The 18,560-nt window shown below is 40.1% G+C and overlaps 1 protein-coding gene across 4 annotated transcripts in view; it reads right to left on the reverse strand.

Annotated features, from left to right (window-relative positions):
- Nucleotides 1–18,560, reverse strand: part of dock5 (dedicator of cytokinesis 5) — a 34,800-nt gene that overhangs the window by 13,763 nt on the left and 2,477 nt on the right. For 3 of the 4 annotated variants that reach the window (XR_004332246.1, XM_032517294.1, XM_032517293.1), the window contains exons 2-24: nucleotides 12,703–12,786; nucleotides 12,448–12,488; nucleotides 12,310–12,365; nucleotides 11,935–12,031; nucleotides 11,658–11,806; nucleotides 11,389–11,524; nucleotides 11,121–11,278; nucleotides 8,971–9,052; nucleotides 8,227–8,356; nucleotides 7,500–7,572; nucleotides 5,695–5,837; nucleotides 5,405–5,530; nucleotides 5,147–5,271; nucleotides 4,067–4,165; nucleotides 3,776–3,848; nucleotides 3,550–3,653; nucleotides 3,142–3,322; nucleotides 2,695–2,792; nucleotides 2,496–2,585; nucleotides 1,162–1,262; nucleotides 884–1,018; nucleotides 680–791; nucleotides 208–278 (exon numbers count right to left, since the gene is read on the reverse strand). Coding sequence is in view for 3 of the 4 variants with exons in the window: in XM_032517294.1 (XP_032373185.1) it covers nucleotides 208–278; nucleotides 680–791; nucleotides 884–1,018; nucleotides 1,162–1,262; nucleotides 2,496–2,585; nucleotides 2,695–2,792; nucleotides 3,142–3,322; nucleotides 3,550–3,653; nucleotides 3,776–3,848; nucleotides 4,067–4,165; nucleotides 5,147–5,271; nucleotides 5,405–5,530; nucleotides 5,695–5,837; nucleotides 7,500–7,572; nucleotides 8,227–8,356; nucleotides 8,971–9,052; nucleotides 11,121–11,278; nucleotides 11,389–11,524; nucleotides 11,658–11,806; nucleotides 11,935–12,031; nucleotides 12,310–12,365; nucleotides 12,448–12,488; nucleotides 12,703–12,786 (2,464 nt within the window). In the remaining variant the exon portion in view is untranslated. Of the gene's footprint in view, nucleotides 1–207; nucleotides 279–679; nucleotides 792–883; nucleotides 1,019–1,161; nucleotides 1,263–2,495; nucleotides 2,586–2,694; nucleotides 2,793–3,141; nucleotides 3,323–3,549; nucleotides 3,654–3,775; nucleotides 3,849–4,066; nucleotides 4,166–5,146; nucleotides 5,272–5,404; nucleotides 5,531–5,694; nucleotides 5,838–7,499; nucleotides 7,573–8,226; nucleotides 8,357–8,970; nucleotides 9,053–11,120; nucleotides 11,279–11,388; nucleotides 11,525–11,657; nucleotides 11,807–11,934; nucleotides 12,032–12,309; nucleotides 12,366–12,447; nucleotides 12,489–12,702; nucleotides 12,787–18,560 lie in introns of those variants that run through there. The other variant, XM_032517295.1, reaches the window with a different exon arrangement.

The following is an 18,560-nucleotide window of genomic DNA, read 5'->3' on the forward strand; positions in this document are numbered from 1 at the left end:
AGAGATGGAGGTGCAGCTGTGACAATTTGAATGCCACTCACATTTCACATGCAGTAATTATTGTAACAGAGGACTAATGAGAATCACACAAGAGGTTGATTTTACAGCCTTGAAAATAACGCCTCCTTTACTCAGAAGAAAATATGATAATTTGCACCGAGTCAGGCAATTATCATTTCCTGCTGTGCAAACCCTCTGGAGAGTTACCTGAGCTCCACGGGATCAAACACAGTCTGGATGTCATTAATGATGCTGGGGAGGTATTTCAATATTGCTCCCTGAAAAAGCAAAGAATAAGGACTTGTCAGTCTGAAGCACAGGAATGTTTTTTTTTCTCTGGTTAAACAAGCTTTTTACCAGTGCTTTTGTCACCTTCTCCCAACAGGGAGCCCACACTTATTTCACACGTAATTTGTAAAACATTTCAATAACTTGTCCATAACACATTTCCACAGCTGGACTACTGCAGCCATTTACATGCAACACTTCAAAAATGCTAAGACTAAAAACAAAAGCAACATCTTTAAAGTCTGACATTTTATCTTTATTTTCAAGCTAAAAACAATGATAAATTGGTGAGATTTTTAAATGTTTCCACATGCTTGTCAGTTCTATAATACAAAAATAAACCACACAAAAAACAGCTACTTGGCACATAAACCATTCTTCCTCAGCTTACCTTTATCTTCACCCCCTCATCCAACGGCCTGTCCATAAGAGTGTTGAAAGACAGGAAAAGGGTTCGAATGGAGTTGAGGAAAGCGTCCCCATCCTCACTGTTCCCATAGAATCTGAGAATCAAGGCCAGGCATTGCATCAAAAGAAGTCATCCTTAGAATGTGAGAATGAAAAGGTGATCCTCGTGTGGTACGGCTTTTGATACCTGAGATAGAGGACCCGGGACTGTACAATAAACCTGAACAGGTACTTGAGAGCTTTGAGTGCTGCATAGAGCCTCTCGGTCAGGACGGGCTCCTCGGCGTGGCCCACATAGTAGTTAAGCACCTTGGTTAGCTTCCTGAGAAAGTGAATGAGTCAAGCATCAAGGTCTGCTGGTAATTTAGGTGTGGGTGGAGAAGAAGAGCAAAAAGACCCACTAAAAATAAACAGAGTGAAGGGGCGTACATGATCAAAGGTGGGAAATGCATAACGATAACTCACATGTAAGCCAAAGTGGCACTGAAGTGCTTGTCGATGTAGGTTTCCAGGACTGGGTTGAAGTGCTGGAATTTGATGTCGCCAATAAGTGTAATTATGAATACCTGGTTATAAACAAGAGGAGGAAACTAAATCAGAGCCATGTCCAATTGCATTGCATTACATTACATGTCATTTAGCTGCAGCTTTTATCCAAAGCAACTTCCAATTAAGTGTTTTCAACCTTAAAAGATCAAAACTAAAGACAACAAGAAGTAAGTGCAAGTACATTAGTTTTAAATAAGCCAAACTACTAAGAGCCAAGTGAAAGAGCAACTATATTTTTTTAACCAAGCTGGAGTTGAAAGACATATACATACTAAATATCAGGGTTTCCCAACCCTTAAAGTTATGATCCTTAACATTTTTATTAAATCAATGACCCTGTTTTTCATACTAACATTCAATGTATTAACATTTTGTTAACATTTTCTCTAACTGATATAAGCCTCACTGTTCACTGGTTACTGATATTATGCCCAATAATAGCTGTTTTAAGTTACTGCTAATGCAAACCAGTTGTCACACTGCCACAGCTTCACATGAAAGCTACAGTGAGCAACAATTTTATATTATTGAACGAATGTCCGTTACATTCAAGCCATTGCGGTGATTGGGGTGATACAAAGCTAATTAAGCATTTCAGCTCCACAAAAATCTCTCTCTATTTGTTAGTATGGCTATGTTCAGAAGATTGTGTCGCTCAGCGACATTTGCGCGCAGCAGCTTGAAGTGCGTTTTATGTCACCGCTGAAAAAGGACAACAGCAGTGCTCAGCTTTGGAGACAAAGAGGACATTAAAAAAAACTCTTCGGAAGAGTCCATCATGTTTTGTTTTTTAATCCTTTGTGTTCTCCTTGATTTGACGGGTTAAACGCTACTAGAAACTGGGTGTCAGGGAGGAGCAAGGCTTGCGTCATGTGGATAGGCTGATAGTGTTGTTGTCATTACTTAGCATTCCTCGTGTACGCACTATAGCTTTAGGCTGCCGTTAATAACTTATTAAAAAAAAGTTTTCACAGTCAACTTTGTCACTATATCTTGACAGTAGCACATGAGACAGATAATCTGTAAAATACTCATGTTGCTCTGCATTCACCTGGTGCTCCTAATGGCATAAGGAAAACAACCAATCAGAGCCAAGGAGTTTCCAACGCAGTGTCAATGTCCACCATGTTGCAAAAAGTCAAGCCAAAACCAACTTGTGTGTACATGTTTCTGACCTGCCATTAAAATTTCTACACGGTATGGTAAAAGTCATCACCCACTAATACTATGGCCAGACGAAAAAAACTTACCAAGGCATTGAACACCAGGGTATCATAGGTTTCCTTCTCTGAGGTCTCCATCATGATGTTGAAGAGGGCATCAAGAGTGTCCTGGAGAAACTGTACAAACAGACAGAAAGCTGTTACACAAAGGGCTATTACAAAGTACATTATACAACATATATAAAATATAGAAACATGTTACATCACTGATTGCAGCAGAACTCACTTTGACAATCTCCCCTCCCTCGACCTCCATCAGCCTCTGCAGAATCTGGTCCAGATCTTCAGGGTTAGACCTCCAGTTCAACAGGCCAAGCAAATCCACTGGAAACACATTCGCACATCAGCATGCATTCAGTAGAAGCAACACTGCCTCGGTTACAACATCAGTTAAGATGATTGTGTTATAAGCCTAAAATTTCAATAAGAACCTAATTAGATCGACATCAATCCACATTTACACATCAGCAATATATTAGCCACACGGATCAGCTTAATTAATTTTAAGGCAATCTGGGTGGTGGGGGGGGAGAAATGATGCTGGCACTGCACCTCTATCCGCTGTACAATCTGCTTCATTTCTTAAAAGATGGCTTGTGACAGGGCATCTTTTAATTAACACGTAGTCGGAGCCTGGAAGATTAGGAAAAATAGAAATGGTGCCCTACGGTACCATTCTGAGTGAGTTTAGTGGAGCAGGTGAGCGAGGAGATCTGGAAGCTGTCTTTAGTCACAGGAATCACTCCTGAATGGTGGAACTGCTTCCCTGTTTGCTTCTCCTTTTCCTCCACTTCAGCCCAAGTTGCTGGCAAGGTGATATAAACCTTTGCATCCTCTGCCTTTTTCACATCAACCTACGGAATTCATAAAATGGGGAATTAATCATGAGGCCTATTGATCGATGGAGAACCAATTTCATATTTATTGATTGAGGAGAGATTCATGCATATTCCATCTGCCCACTGTCAGCTTTTCAATATGCCAGTTTTTGAGTAATTAGATCAGAACAATCTCTTGCTCATTTTAAGAGATAAGTGCATTGAATTAAATTCCGTACAAAACCACAATCCTGCAACAGTACCTTATAGACAATAAGTTCATGCCTGCCATCTTTTAATGTGGTCCCGTCTCCTCTCATGAGCCGGACGAAGGCCATACCAAAAGGCTTCTCCGATTTGTCTCTAGCTGAAGGACGCAGAGGAGCATAAGATGTGAACAGACCCACAAATAGTCACTGTGGCTGTATTTAACACGGTGGCAGGATTACATGTGGGTGTTTGTCATACAAATGAGACACAGTCACTCACAGTCCTGGGAGGATCGGTGTCGAAACATCATCCTTAGGTGAGAGTGGCAAACGTCTTCAATTGGAATTGTCACCTTGCAGGAAGGAGAGAAAAGCCGGGGGAATTAATGTGAATACAGGACTATTGAAGATATATGGAAGAAAAGCTATCTGCTGGGAGATTTGTATGAGTAGCACACCCTGTGCCAATATCATCCATAAAAGATTAGTTCATTGAAGAACTAATTTAAGAACATGGAATATCATGTTAGGACCCCTGAGCTGCACCCGTGGGTCCTTGACATGAGCTTACCTTCACCGTCTCATTCCAACAAGGCTGCTTCACCTGGTAGTAAATGACAGACTTGTACTCTGTGATGCCATCATAACCAGCCCCAGGAAATATCACTTTCTATAGGAAGGGAAGATGCAAGTTAGTTTACATGATAGGAACCATAAAGTAGGACTGAGCAATATATCAATGTTGTATCAGTATCGCAATATGAGACTAGATATTGTCTTAGATTTTGGATGTGTTGTAATATCTTAATACAGTAAGTGTTGTCTTTACCTGGTTTTACAGGCTGCATTACAGCAAAGCTATGTAATTTTCTGAACTTACCAGACTGTTCTAGCTGTTCTATTATTTATATTTACCCAATAAGTAATTAAATAATTTCTGGAGAATATTTATCAGAAATCTCATTGTGTAAATAACATTTTGTTTAAGCACCAATAGTCAACCATACAATATCCTCGCAATATCATCATCAAGGTATTTGGTCAAGAATATTGTGTTTGATATTGCCCAGCCCTATCATAAAGTACTAAGCACAAAGGACAACTGAGGCGGACATTACCACTAGGTTTTTAGTCATAAATCAAAATATCAGGCAAGTGGAAATTCAAGAGGAATCAAGCAATCACTAGATTTATTACAATTCAAATAGTAATTAACAATAAACCACAAATCTTTCAGGTTTTTTTTTTTACCTCAATTGAACGGAGTTGACATAAGGATGTGCCACAACTGCTTCACATCGGACAATAAGTATCAAGAGGATTTAACATCATGGTCATTCCTTTACAAACACACTGAAAACCAACTAAATTGAAATTGAAAAGACAAAACTAAAATAAAACAAATTGAAAATTCTATATATAGTTTATAATTATAATAACCTTGCTGGGCACCATAAACTTTTATGGGACCAAAGTGGTGGACCAACCACCGGTCATTACTATCAATAGAGTTGGCTAAAAAGTAGAATATTAACAGCAGAATTATAAGAGTTGTTATAAGGAGATGGTAGCACAGGTAGTCACATTAGAAAATATCACATATAATTAGAAAAAATAGTAAAGATACGTTGCGTTCACTGGTCTACTTTACCTCCACGGGACTACCCTCCTCATTGTGCACACTCAGTATGACCTCCACATTTTTCGGCGTCTTTTTTTTACCGCGGTCAAACTCTCCCTGTAGCAAGGTTACGTAAATATCATTCCTCACGATTCCTGGAGGAAGGACAACAGATGATCAGATCAGGTGGCTGTGCGGAGCATTTATCTCACGGCTCTGTAAGCAATTAAAATGGACGTGGACGTGGTGTATGTAGAGCAATGCCCAGCAACAAAGACTTCAATCCACCTGGGAGGATGATTTCTGGAAAGCCCATTTTCCTGACGATAGCTGTGCTGCGGTCCACAAAGTGTGGGTAGTCCTTCCTGACTTGGGCAAGGTCCCCTGGGAGGAGCTTCAGGGTCACAAACAGCCCTGCCGGCAAACATGCAAAGAAATTCAATGAGGCAGACGCCAAAAGGACCCACCGTGTAGACCCCTCACACACCATTTATTCCCCCTCAGAACAGAAAGGTCAATTTAGAGCGAGCCCCTTAAAATCACAGGGGAACACACTGCCTGTGAGCACTTCCTTTTACCCTGGCCTTTGTGATTGACCTCCCGCGTGGCAATGACTTTGTTGAAGACAGCTGTGAGCGGCTCATTCTCTCCTATGACTCGAGACGGCATGAGCGGAGACATGATGAGCTGCCTCTGACGGATGTAGGTTTCCATAGCTATCCTGGGGAAGAAAAGCATGGATGAGTGTTAGAGAAATCTGCTGAAGTCATCTCTGACAGGTGACAAACAAATGGACAAGGGAGCTGCATAGGCAATGTGCAGTAAACAACATGTCCATCCTCAATTCTTATGCTTACAGATGCAAATCAAATAAATGTATATACTGTGTGGGGTGAACTGAGTTCTATGTGCCACAGAAATAAACGAGTCAGTCATGTGGAAGGGAACATGTCTCAGTATACTGTAGTAATGTGATCAGAGGGAGAGGTGGACACAGAGGCAGAGACAGATTCTACATGTTGCCTGTACAGATGTTACAGAAGAGAGATTTAGCGGAAGGTTTCACCATAACAAAAGGTTTTTGTTTTGTTTTTTGATGAAATGCTGTGACCAGACAGAAGCATTTCTACAGAAGTTCCTGATCTGCAATGACCTGTTGTATTGATATATCCTCTTAACAATTTATTAATTTGTATCACTCTTACAGCAAGGAGGTTTCTGTAAATAGAGGTGAACATTGTAGAACATTTATTGAAATTTTATTTGTATTTTGATGAATACCATTCAGTTTGCTGTAGTGGATATTGGATGTCACCATTTACTTTTTAATTCTAAACGAGAAATAAAATATAGAAACAAAACGTCAGCGGACTTCAGTCCCTTGGATAATTGACAGCCTTGGTTAAGCGGTGATAAAGGGCCATGCCATTTCAGGGCCGGCGATAAACCCGTTGATGATATGATTTACTTCTGACTCGCATGTTAATTGCTTTGACTGCCAAATTAAGTGTTGTACTGCACTGTGTGGATGCTTTTTGTTCTTTTATTTTTTGAAACCATGTTTCGGAAAATGTGCTTAATCAAATGAGAAAATAAACGTTCTTCTTATGCTATTTCGATCTTAGAACTAAATACTTTTTCCCATTGTTCATTGGCATACTCATTTAGTATAACCTTTGTGTTATTAATTTGTAATCATCCAGTTTATGACTATGAGTGGCAAAAACGTCACTAAATGTTACTGAAACATAAATTCAATTTTTAAGGCTGGGAAGCATAACAGGTTGTTCTGTGGTACAGTGTGTCTTTTGTAAAGAACACATTTGGAGAGTAAGCCTTTGGAGGAGCAGAGAATTGCATATCCATGAAATGTTCAGTCACTTTTACAGAGGAAACCCCACATATGTGCAATTAGAAACTTTAGTCTGGATTAGTATAAAGCCCTCAAGATACAAAAGGTTTCTGTATTCCAGGTGAAAATTAGGATTACTACCTCGTCCATGCCTCCACCTAACTGGGAGGTGACGTTTCACATAGAGGTAAAACGTCAGGAAAGTTTGGTTCTGATGTCAAGAATCAGTCAAGCTATTTTTGGGGCTATTCCATCTCGGAAATCCCCCCCCCATTGTGCATGTGCTATGAAAACATAGCCTTGAAGCCTGCCTCTGACAAGAGCTAACACTGGATTGCAAAAAAAAAAATTCTATTTGTCCATGAAATGCAAAATAGGAACTGCACGCTTGAAAAAGATGCAATTTAACACAGTAAGCAATAATGACTCAGGTCCTATTTCAATTCTTTTCAGTTATTACTGCGTGATGTTAGAAAACAAGGTTGAGTAGGCTAACAGTATAACAAGTGTGACAATGTCAAGAAGACTCACTGTTGAAAGGGAATGAAATGCTGTTTGTCTTCATCGTCTGTTTTGCCATGGGCGATATCTGTAATGTCCATCACTGCAATGACAAAGGAAGCATCACAGTTAGCCAAGGATAAGCTGTTACCTAATGCAATGCAGTTTTTTTGAAAGCAAAGTAGGGGTTTAAGTAGTTTTAGGAGTTAATGTACTTACTATATCTTTTCTACTTCTAAAACATAAGATGAGCCAGGTGTTGGATCTCACTCACCCGTTGCCTTTGCACGGGAGACCAGTATAGTGAAACAGATTAAGGGGGTGTGGTCACCAGCTAGCAAATGCCTCGGAATTGTTTATTTCACCAAGCTCTTTTCTTAAAAGTGATTGTGTTTTTTTTTCCCTGGCTATGAACAATGTGACTTCTGAGTGTAACATTCTTTCTGAATTTCTGGTTTCAGTACATTTGCTGGAACACCAGAGGAAACCATTCCTCATCAAATCCACCAATCATCTGGCCAAAAACAAAATGGACGGGTGCTAAACCAATTTCTGCCGACTCCTTTGCCAAGGTAGAGTAGAGGCACTTTCTAGGTCAGCAGGCAGGCGTTTCCGTTTCATTCAGCACATGGATCCTTCATTTTTACACCTCGGCAGAACGATTCATGTAAATAAGGAGTGGTATTTTTTTTTTTTGTTGTTGAGTTGACTTTTGTATTGTCTAAGCAAATTTAAGGATATTTGAAAAGTAGCTCACCAGCCACACCAAACGGCCTCCTCAGTCCTCCCGTGTGTTTCTTGCCCTCTTTGAGCTCCATGCTTCCCACTCTGATGATCTGACACACCAGGAAGAGTCGCAGCCTCATCAAGTCACTGCTGCTCAGGTCCTGGACGCAAGAAACAACCATATGGAAGATTTATTATGGAATATTAAGTCATAAGGTGCATTACATATAAAGGGCATTAGACTGTATGTATCACCAGCCTGTTATTATGTGCATTCATGTGACTGGAGCTGCAGACCATTTGGCAAATATTACAGGATGAAAGCATGCAGTAAAACCCTCAAACATGTCGTTCTTCCAGCATCTCTATGCATTCATTTTTCTTGAGGTTATTCAAGTAAAAGGAGTCTTAATTTGTGTACTTTAAAAGGAAGTAAACATAATGATAAAATGTCTGCTCTTAATCTTGATGAATGTGGCGTTTATCACATTCTGATCCACTATTTCCTGGTTGCACACATGCAGGTTTACACAACAACTTGTTTGCAAGAAACTGCTGACTGTGTCATTAACATAAACCACAGCAATATAATGGAGGCAAATGTATTCAAAATGTTAAAGATGTACCGTGAATGTGAGCCATTCAGCAAAACTTCCAGCAAATTAAGACCGACCCAGGAGCAAATTGTCCTCTTTGTCACAGATTTCAGGCAGCGTTTGGATTGTTTAAATCCGAAGCAAAAGGGAATACAGTCAGTGGGTTGGGATTCAGTTACCGTGAATAGAGCTGGCAGGTTGTTGAGTTTTTCAATTTCTTTAGGCATCCCCATGCTGTCCCAGCGTACCAGGAAGTTCTCACTGCATGAATTTAAATGAGAATCACAGTTATACATCAAATTATCTAAAGGCATCAGGAGAAATGGCAAAAAAGAAAATAACAAAACGTAAAAATCTTTACATTATTTCAATCTGTACAACCAGATACAATTCAAAGTGTCAAAAACATTCTAAGATAATTGCATATTTTGAATAGCTGTAATGTGATAATATTGATCTTTCTCATAACTGACATTTTTGCCAAACACAGGTAATGGCAGAAAGGCTTGGCTTACTAGGATTTAACTAGTTGTACCAGTACAACTAGTAGTACTTTTATTTTGTTGAAATCCACTTAAGTTGTCTTTGCCTCTTTTGTGTTTGTTTTGTTATTTTAAATTTGTGTTGTACGTTACCAATTTGTTACGTACTGTTCCCTCGTCAGAAGGGTAAAAGGTCCGGAGTAATCCTTTAAAACATTGCTGAAGCCGCTATGTTAAAGTTGGGCAGAGTTATGTGACAATCATGCACAACCATAAGACATTATTATTCTACATAGTATAACTTACTATATTTCTTAATTCTTTACTCTGTAACTTTTGCCACCATAATTGACAAAGTAGCAGTTTTACTGGTGGTTATTTTGCAAAACTAAGATATTTTATTGATTGTTATTAATCAATTAATGTCATAATAAGATACATTGTAATGTGAAGATTTGTGATTATCTTTGTATCATGCTGGAACAAGCTCTACTTTTCCATCTCACATTACAATTATCCAAATTGACAAATAACCTCAGCTTGATACTTAATTGTGAAATTAGAGCTGCAGTAGGTAGTTGTTTTTTGTGTCACTGGGTAATACATAATAATAATAATAATAATATTTCAGCATATTGTAATTTAAGTATTCTGAGAGACAAGTAGAGCTCTGCACTTCCTCCTTGGCTATGTTTTCAGGATTTACTAAATCTAGCCATCACAGGTGATTTTGGCCAATGGCAGGTCATTTCATAGATACCAAGCGTTTCTATTGACAAATGCAGAAGCCCGTACATGTCCCTTCAGTGAAACTTTGCAGGTAATTCAAGGCTAAACTATTAAATAAATGACTTTGACATCCACCTATATGCAGTACATATAGGAACACAGTAGTACAGTTGTAGTCCAGTTTAGAAGTAGTCCAGTCAATTGTCCAGGGAGCGGATATTTGCTGTGAAAACAGTCAGAAGAGCAGGACTGCTTGGGTTAGCCTTAAGCTTAGCACGAACACCAGCTTGTCTGGCGTGTTTACCTTTCCTCCCACACAGCCTTTTCTTCATGGTACATGTCGATATACACGCTGTTTTCACGGATGGGATTGCCCTGCTTCCCAGCATTGCACGCTAGTGAGCTTGCCACCAGTTTCTCTTTACTGACCACATACACATACACATACACCCTCCTACAACCATGATGGCTGCAGCTGATTGGCTGAACTTGTCACATGGGGCTGGCTGCTCCCAAATTTCACCCGACTATAATGGCGGCTCGTTTGGAATACAATCTCGTATTTTAAAAGAAAAAAAGAGTTCAGCGAACTTCTTGCATAAAGTTGGCTGGATTAAACTTTATGCAAATGAGGAGCGGGCAACTCGATACCTTGCTTCTCCAAAGTCCCAGCAATGCTACCAAAATGTATTTCACAATTGTTCCCATGGAAATGAATGGGAAGCAGGGAAATGACACTGACAATGGACACGTCCTATTAAGACGGCAGCAGTCTGCAGCAAGGACCAGAGGTTGAAGTCGCGGCACTGCCTACTGTTGCCATCCGGGCGAGGATACGCTGGAGGAAACGTAAACGCTGGAGCGAACATCAGATGCTGTAAACACAGCATACCAGCTGGTAATCTGCTAATCCTAGCTCATGGCTGCGATTAATTCAAGTTCATGTTAATAAACTGCCATTGGGATGAAATGAATGATTAGTACTCGTTAATGTTTTTGTATGAAGCCGGTGCATGCCGTGTTCGCCTGATGGGAGGGGTTGGACAGAGAGGGGAGACCTTCAAATTCTACTTTTTTTTTTGCCTCTCGCAGCTTTAAGAGAAAAGTGAGGAGCAAACCTGATGAATTCGGACTGATCGGGGTCATACAGAGACATGAGCAGCTCAGCATCCTCTCCAATGTTGCATACAAAGTTCTTCAGGTTCATGAGTAGACTGTAGGTGTGTACCGTACTGAACAGGGTCTGCCGCCTCATTTCTAGGTTTTGTTGCCTCGTCTGCAAAAAAAGTAAAGCCCCAGGCAGTGCATGGACACAGAGGTTAATTGAATAGACAGCTACTATGGAGGAAAAAAATGGGTGATAGTATAAACAAATTAAAATCATGCCTTTTCTTCTTGTATCCTGTCATCAACACTGCGGGAAGCGGTCTCGTGTGCCCTGAACAGACTGACTGTACTGGTTCGGTCAGGATCCAGGGTGTTTCCTGCTTCGTCTCGCACCACCAGGTCCAACCCCAGAATCCTGATCAGCACGAAGGATCAAACAGCGCCAGTTGGTTTTACAGAGACAATATAACAGTCTAAGTCAAACTTTACAATGGTGGTCATGTCACGAGGCAGTTCATCATTGTACTACAAGGCAGCAGGATTCCTACCGGTTTCCATAATCAATCTTTGCTGTGACTTTCTTTTTGAGTTCCACAAGGTCATCCTTAGGCAGCGTTCCCGAAACTATCTGAGACCGAGATTCGATGAGGCTGTAGGCCATCTGCTGAACACCCCTGAACAGGGTTGTCTTGTTCGCCTGTCAGATAAATATGTACACACTTATAACAATACATCTGTCAGAGGTATGAAACAAACAAAAAGGAGAAATCAAAGAGGTGCCCAGGATTGCGTGTACTAAAAAACAGAGAGGCGATCAACACATACCACGTAGAGCTTGTGCCATATCTGTGCCCACTCCCTCAGAGTAGCCCCGAGCTCCTGCACCAGGGGTATATCTGCTGGAATAACTATTTCCTGCTGGCTACCAGCCACAAGGAGAGAATAAGAAAAAGATATTGGAAAAGTAGCCCATCACTCAAACATCATGTCACATAATTTGGACAGACACAAATGCATTTCCATACATGATAAATAGTTGGATGGTTTCCCTACACAGCCAAGAAAAACCTTACTGAATCTTCACTTAATGTAATTACAAGTTCACTGTTATGTTATTGGCAAAAGACAAGGCGGGGCGGGCAAACCAAAAGCAAAGTGGATTATCATCATGATGATATGTTTACTGATATGTGATCTCACCCTGTTCCCTCAACTGAAGCCTCCTTTAAGTGGATGTAGGAAGCTGGGAAAATGCCCTGAGGAAACGATGAGGTAAAATCAGTAAATACGCATCACAGCATTGAGTATAGGATAATAGAGTGCTAATGATGCCCTTACCCTCTGTGATTTCTTGCGTAGTGTGTAGCCCCTATACCAGCCTGAAGAAATATTAATTAACAGAGACATGTGTAAGAGTGAGGGAGAGGCAGTGAACAAGACAGGAGTGATGACAACGTGGAGGACTCATTTACATTGTTTGCGTTGCATACAAGCATTGGGTAGTTCAACATTCTGATTTACGTTTCTGTGTCAGCTTGCTCTAGAGAAGGAGAAGAGGGATGAGTCGGGGCCTGTGCATTCAGGCACGCTTACCTTCCAATTTCTCGAGTATGTGCACCGTGTCGCCCACCTGCAGGCACAGCTCCTGCTCACCCCGGGGCTCATAGTTGTAGATTGCTGAAGGACAAAGCAGGATTGTTTCAATTGAAGAAACACACACAACATGCATTAAATATGTGTTAGAAAAGGAAAGATTTTGGCAGACAGTTTGACTACCAAGTTTTGTATCTACTTGAGATCAAGTTAATAATGAAAAACTCTAAATCCCTTTTCAATCACTCATTGCACAGAGGAGCAGTCTGTTTTTTGTATTTTTGAAAAGGTGTGGATCAGAGGTTTGTAGTTTCTCCCAGGAAAAGGTAACCAATCTTGACCTTTGATTTATTCCTTATCATACTGCTTTTTGTAACAGCAGGCTGTATACTCGTGCAGCCGGCCTGTGTGACTCAAACCTTTAAAGCATTTTGACAATTCCTAATTGAAACAGATGTCCTGAGGCTGTGTTTAACGTTCCAGCAAATGTACAGTGCTGGAGCAGGTAGCTTGAGAGTAGTAAAAAAAAAAAAAAAAAAATTAAAAAGAAGAGAGGAGCGCAGCTAAAATGGCGATGACATCACACCCTTTATACTTCTGATATCATCAAAACACTGCGGCCTTTGGTCAATAATTACACTTTGCAGGTTGTGCTTCTGCCAAGTTGCAAAAGAGAAACCTTGGCAAACAATACTGTAGCAAAGGTCTTTGTCATGACTTGAGGGAGCAGCAATAGAGAGCAGCCACTCTTATAGTCAGATAGAGGAACTATGAGCAGAGCTCTGCCCTGACTTGCATGGTGATAATGCTTGTTGCTGGAGGCTAGATTTCACAGCACGATTCAACTGGCTTGGCTTATCACACCTCAGTCTGAATACCAAAACTTGACAAAAAACTGTGAATGAATATTTCTCCATGACATCCTCCACACAAGATAGATTTGCCCAGACTTATCTTGGAACATGGATCAGTTTTTAGGTTAAGACTTTGTGTAACCAGCCCATGGGGCTCTTAAAATATTAGCTTGGACCCAAATGGCGGAGATGTTGTTAAGATATGACCTGCGCAGGTTCACGTGAATGACGTCTCACTGGAAGTTCCCTCATCCGGTCATCAAAAAGGAAAACAAACATTGAAACTTAGATGGGTTCTGAAACACTGCAAGACCAATGCCACTTTTTTACTTTCTTTTTTTCCTCCCATTAAATCTAAATTTACATTTTCGTCACATCACAGTTTTGGCATCTCTAAGTTCTGACTTGACAAACCACTTTGATTTGAACAGAAAGCTCAGGCCTTTGGAGCTAACACAGTGACATACTGTGTGGATTGATTGCAAAAGATGTTCCTGACACACTGCAAATTCTCTTGAAAAAGAGTACCGTATTACCACCAGGAAATGATTTGTGCAGCCGGAACAATGTCGAATAAAACGTGCACTGAAAAAAAAATGACATCTGCCTCTGGTCATGCCGAGAGTGACAATGGTCCATTCACCAACTTGACATAGTGTCTGGGCCTGGCAACAGCGTGGCAACATGCCAGTGGCAGGCACCCAGCTGAGCGTGTTGTGATGCCACACAGTCTAAACATTATGAGCCTCGGCAGCACAGCTCATCTGTACAACTCTGAGACACACTATCTTCCTCTTAAACTTGAAATGCAGAGTCTGAAGCGACTGCTGTAAATTACAATAAAGCCTCAATCTGTGCAGGTTCAAGTTAATGTGCATACTAATGTGAAATCAAAGTCAGTCAGCCTGATTCACTCTAAATGACTTATCGCAGAAGTGGATTAGCCAACAATTAAAGAACACCACGGCTGAAAGGTTTGAGCAGCTGCTGGCGGCTCATCACAGCTAACACGTTTCAATAAGAATCCATTGTTTCGCTGACTGGCTGGGTGTGAGAGTAAAACTATTCCAAGTTATTATGGCCATGAAAACAAACACAAACAATATGATGTAAGATACAACCAATCCTTGCACATACAGATCGACTGGTCCACCTAATGCCTTCTGATTCTCAAAAGAAAAAGCCTCCAATCAAATACATGCAAGAAATGAAATCTTAAAGCATGAAATGGGGCCAATATATGCCATGCTAGACAAACAGATCCCTTCACTTGTGCAGTAGAGCTCGTAAGCAAAACATTTTATATCCCAAACTATTAAATACATTAAAAAAAATTATTACAATAAATAGGGTAATATTTTACTTTAAAGGTGCAATATGTAATACTGACAGCTAGTGTTTAAAATAGTTACTGCAGTACAAATTCAAAATACTGGAGAGAGTTGTCTTCCCCGCCCCTTCCTCCCCAGACTTGAATTTCACGTTGGTTGCCAGGCTGAGACAACAATGTTGCAAGACGCTTGTCTCACATAGGCATTACTTCACAACACAGTAGAGTAGCTAACGTTAGATACTGGCAATATGACAGTCATAAAAGCCTGTGCTCATGTGGAGCTATGATTCCAACTAACAGACACACTTCCTTTGCTTAGCATTACAATAGGAACCGCTAAAAACTGCTTTTACACCCGAATGAAATACACACTTCATTGGCTTAGAATTACGGCAACTATGGCTAAACACACTGCTAACTCACGGTCCTCTCATTGCAATGTACAGCCCGCTCTCTTGGCTTTAAATGACAGCCGTGGCCCGCTTGCCTGGTCCTCCAGTAACGTTAGCAGTTAGCAAGGTTAGCAAGGTTAGCATAGCGGCATTAGCCAGGACCAGCCGGGATCACTTTACTGGGTGTGTCTCAATTGTTTTTGCGAATATGTAAACAACTCAAGTACTATAGCTATATAATTCAATGTGAGTTCACAAATAATAACATGCCTGTCCCTAGTAGCCGTGATGAATTAACCTAAAGCTAATGCTTACCTGTTCAGGAGGAAATTAGTCAACTCTGCGTCCTTTTGGGCTCTAAACTTTCTCAATGTTTCAAATACATCTCCAATATTTACCCGGGGTTTGTTATGTCTCTGGTCATGCGACTGTTAGACACATTTGTTTTAGGTCGGGTAGAATCTATCTCTGTTGATCCCGTTTGTTTGTTTGCTGCTTTCATGGCTGTACTAACGTTACAGTTGTAGCGTGCTGGCTTTACGTTTTTACAGGTATATCTGGCAACCCGGCCTGGCTGTCAAACTGGGCAGTTGATAACAACACAGGCCAAAACACAAAACAGAAATTTCGTCACGGAACGGAAATTACAAAAGGAGAAAATACTGGCATTAGCATTGTTGTCAGAAAAGATAGTATTTCAACTTGGCATGTTTCCTAATTTCTGACGATGCATTAGGGTCCTTTTTGGATTTATTACAGTATTAATTACATATTGGACCTTAAAAATCAATGAAAGATAGAGAAATTAGATAAAAAACAACATTTATTATGGATTTGTAAAGGTCTTTAGTAAGTCACCATCCAGTCATGTATCATATATCTCTTAGAAAACTTTTCAAGCGTACAAACTACTAAAGTGGGAAAGACAAAGTATATCCCAAAAAAATAAAATAAAAAAATAATCATTAGCTAAAAGCAAGTCTGTTAAGGCTTGTTTTAGAGCCAGTTCTCCTCAGGCAGAATATTTAAAAACATAAAGGCCTCTGCAGATTACCGTCTACCGTCTAGACAGCCGGAGACGACCTGTAGCTCTTAAAACTGCTCCAGCTAATAAGTCCTTATAGGTTATCCATAAATCAGAGAGATAATTCTTAAGTTCAAGGCTAAAAGTGCCAAAGGGAATTAGACCAGTATGGGCTCATCATTTAATTCTGGTTACAAACCCTGCTACAAATAAAATTACAATTGCCTTCTCTGATGGAGAAAAAAACACCCGTCTTCCTCAAGATTGCTAAAGAACAACCCCAAAATAAAGTCGGCGTTTTACATCCGACCATCTGTCAGTCAATCAAAACTAAGAACACTACACTCACTGGCAGATATGACCTGGTAAGACAAACAAATAGGGGTGTTTTGATTGCGAGCTATGGAGGCTGCAAATTCAACAGTTTTATATTTGGTTTGCTAATACAATGCCTCTGCAGCACGTAAAACCTGCACACCAAACAATTTATTGGCAATTTATTGCATAATATTACAAAGTGGAAGTTGTTGCTCAGTACTTGAAGAAAAAAAAACCTGTACACATCAATGGCAGTTACCTAAAGAAAACTAAAAGGTAGGGCTGCTTGTAACCAATTGTAAAACATTATAATCATTATGAGTACATTATTGGTGTTGCTTAGTGGTTGTGTCAGCAAGGTAGATAAAAGACAAAGACATCTTTGTCCAAATAATCACAAATACAGGAATTTGATATACCTTATAATTATTACATAGGTAGCCATTATTTGCAGTAAAAAAAAAAAAAGAAATTCTACAAAAGGGAGGTAAAAAGATCAATACCGATTTCTCAAAGAAGGCTGCGTCTTTCTCCTGTTAAGTCTCGCTGTCTCTCCTACCTACACCACCCCCGAACCCTGTCCCTTCTCCCCTTTCTACGTGCCTGCGCACTGTGGCAGTGCTGCCGCACATGAGGAGAGGGGAGGGGCTGCTCCTCCCTAAACGGATTTAGAGAGAGGGGACTGTTTTGGTAGCCACAGGAGAGAAATACTTTGCGTGCTCACTGGAAAATACTGGCAACTTTTTTACAGAAAGCCGGCAGATTTGTCGCTTGTCGCTTTTGTGAAAAAACGTTGCTAAGGGGGTCTGAAAAGTCACTAAATCCAGTGAAAAAGTCACTAAGTTGGCAACACTGTTTTCATGGATACAGACAATGGGGAAGGGCTGTACGTGTGTGTATGTGTGTGTGTGTATGTATGTGTGTGTGTGTGTGTGTGTGTGTGTGTGTGTAGAGTGACAAAAGGAGACAAAAAAATTAAATAAAAATAAAAATGCGTGTTTTAAACAGCGTTAAATTAAAACAAATTAGTCTGTGTGGGAAACACTGGGCGAGTTTGACATTATAAGGATGCTGTTTTCATATTCATACAGTATGTGCTCACCTTAGATCCAAGTGAACAAGGTGTACATATGAGCATGATTTAGGGCATCACAACTTGTTTAAAAGCCAACCATGGCCCAATATGCACATTATTACACAAATGTGATGGACACCTGATGCCTCAGTGCACATACACCAGCGTGTGCTTGTTAGTGAAGTAGGAGACATCTTGCAGCGTTTTGACTTTTGAAATGAAACATATTTGCATATTCAAGATATTAACTTTTCAAAGAGGGAGAAAAAGCTGATGCACTTTTAAGAATTTTTTGACTAATTTATTGAATTTCTTGGTGGAAAAAACCCTATCAGACACACATTATTATTCAAAATACAGCATTTGAATATGTATAAACACATTTTTGGAAGGGCTCTGTAAAGAGCACTCCACCAATCTAGCACTGTATTCCCTCTAACATTGTCAGATTCATGATGTACATTTTTATTAAACTACTAAAATTGATCAAAATTGAAGCAGCAGAACTAGAGATATTCTTCCTTCTTGTCAAAACCTGGTGCCTACATTCCCACAATGCATCTCAACTGCCGCCAGTTTGGTCGGAGATTGGGTTATGTTATTCTAGTAGCAGATAATAGAGGTGGTAATCTCTGGGCACCTCACGTTTCAATTCTAAACTGATTATGGATGCAACAATTTATGTAAATTTCCATGCATGATTTAAACAAATATTTACACATATATATCTGAGTTTGTTAGATTTTGATATATGCAGTATTTGTCACACACAAGTTTTAATGAAATGTTTTGTCAACTGGAAGTTTTTATTTTGTAGTCATTCCATGCTTAAGCCTCAAATATGCTTGTGAAAGTCACCTTC

This window comes from Etheostoma spectabile, chromosome 5, assembly GCF_008692095.1.
Source record: "Etheostoma spectabile isolate EspeVRDwgs_2016 chromosome 5, UIUC_Espe_1.0, whole genome shotgun sequence".
In the NCBI taxonomy this organism is placed as follows: Eukaryota; Metazoa; Chordata; class Actinopteri; order Perciformes; family Percidae; genus Etheostoma; species Etheostoma spectabile.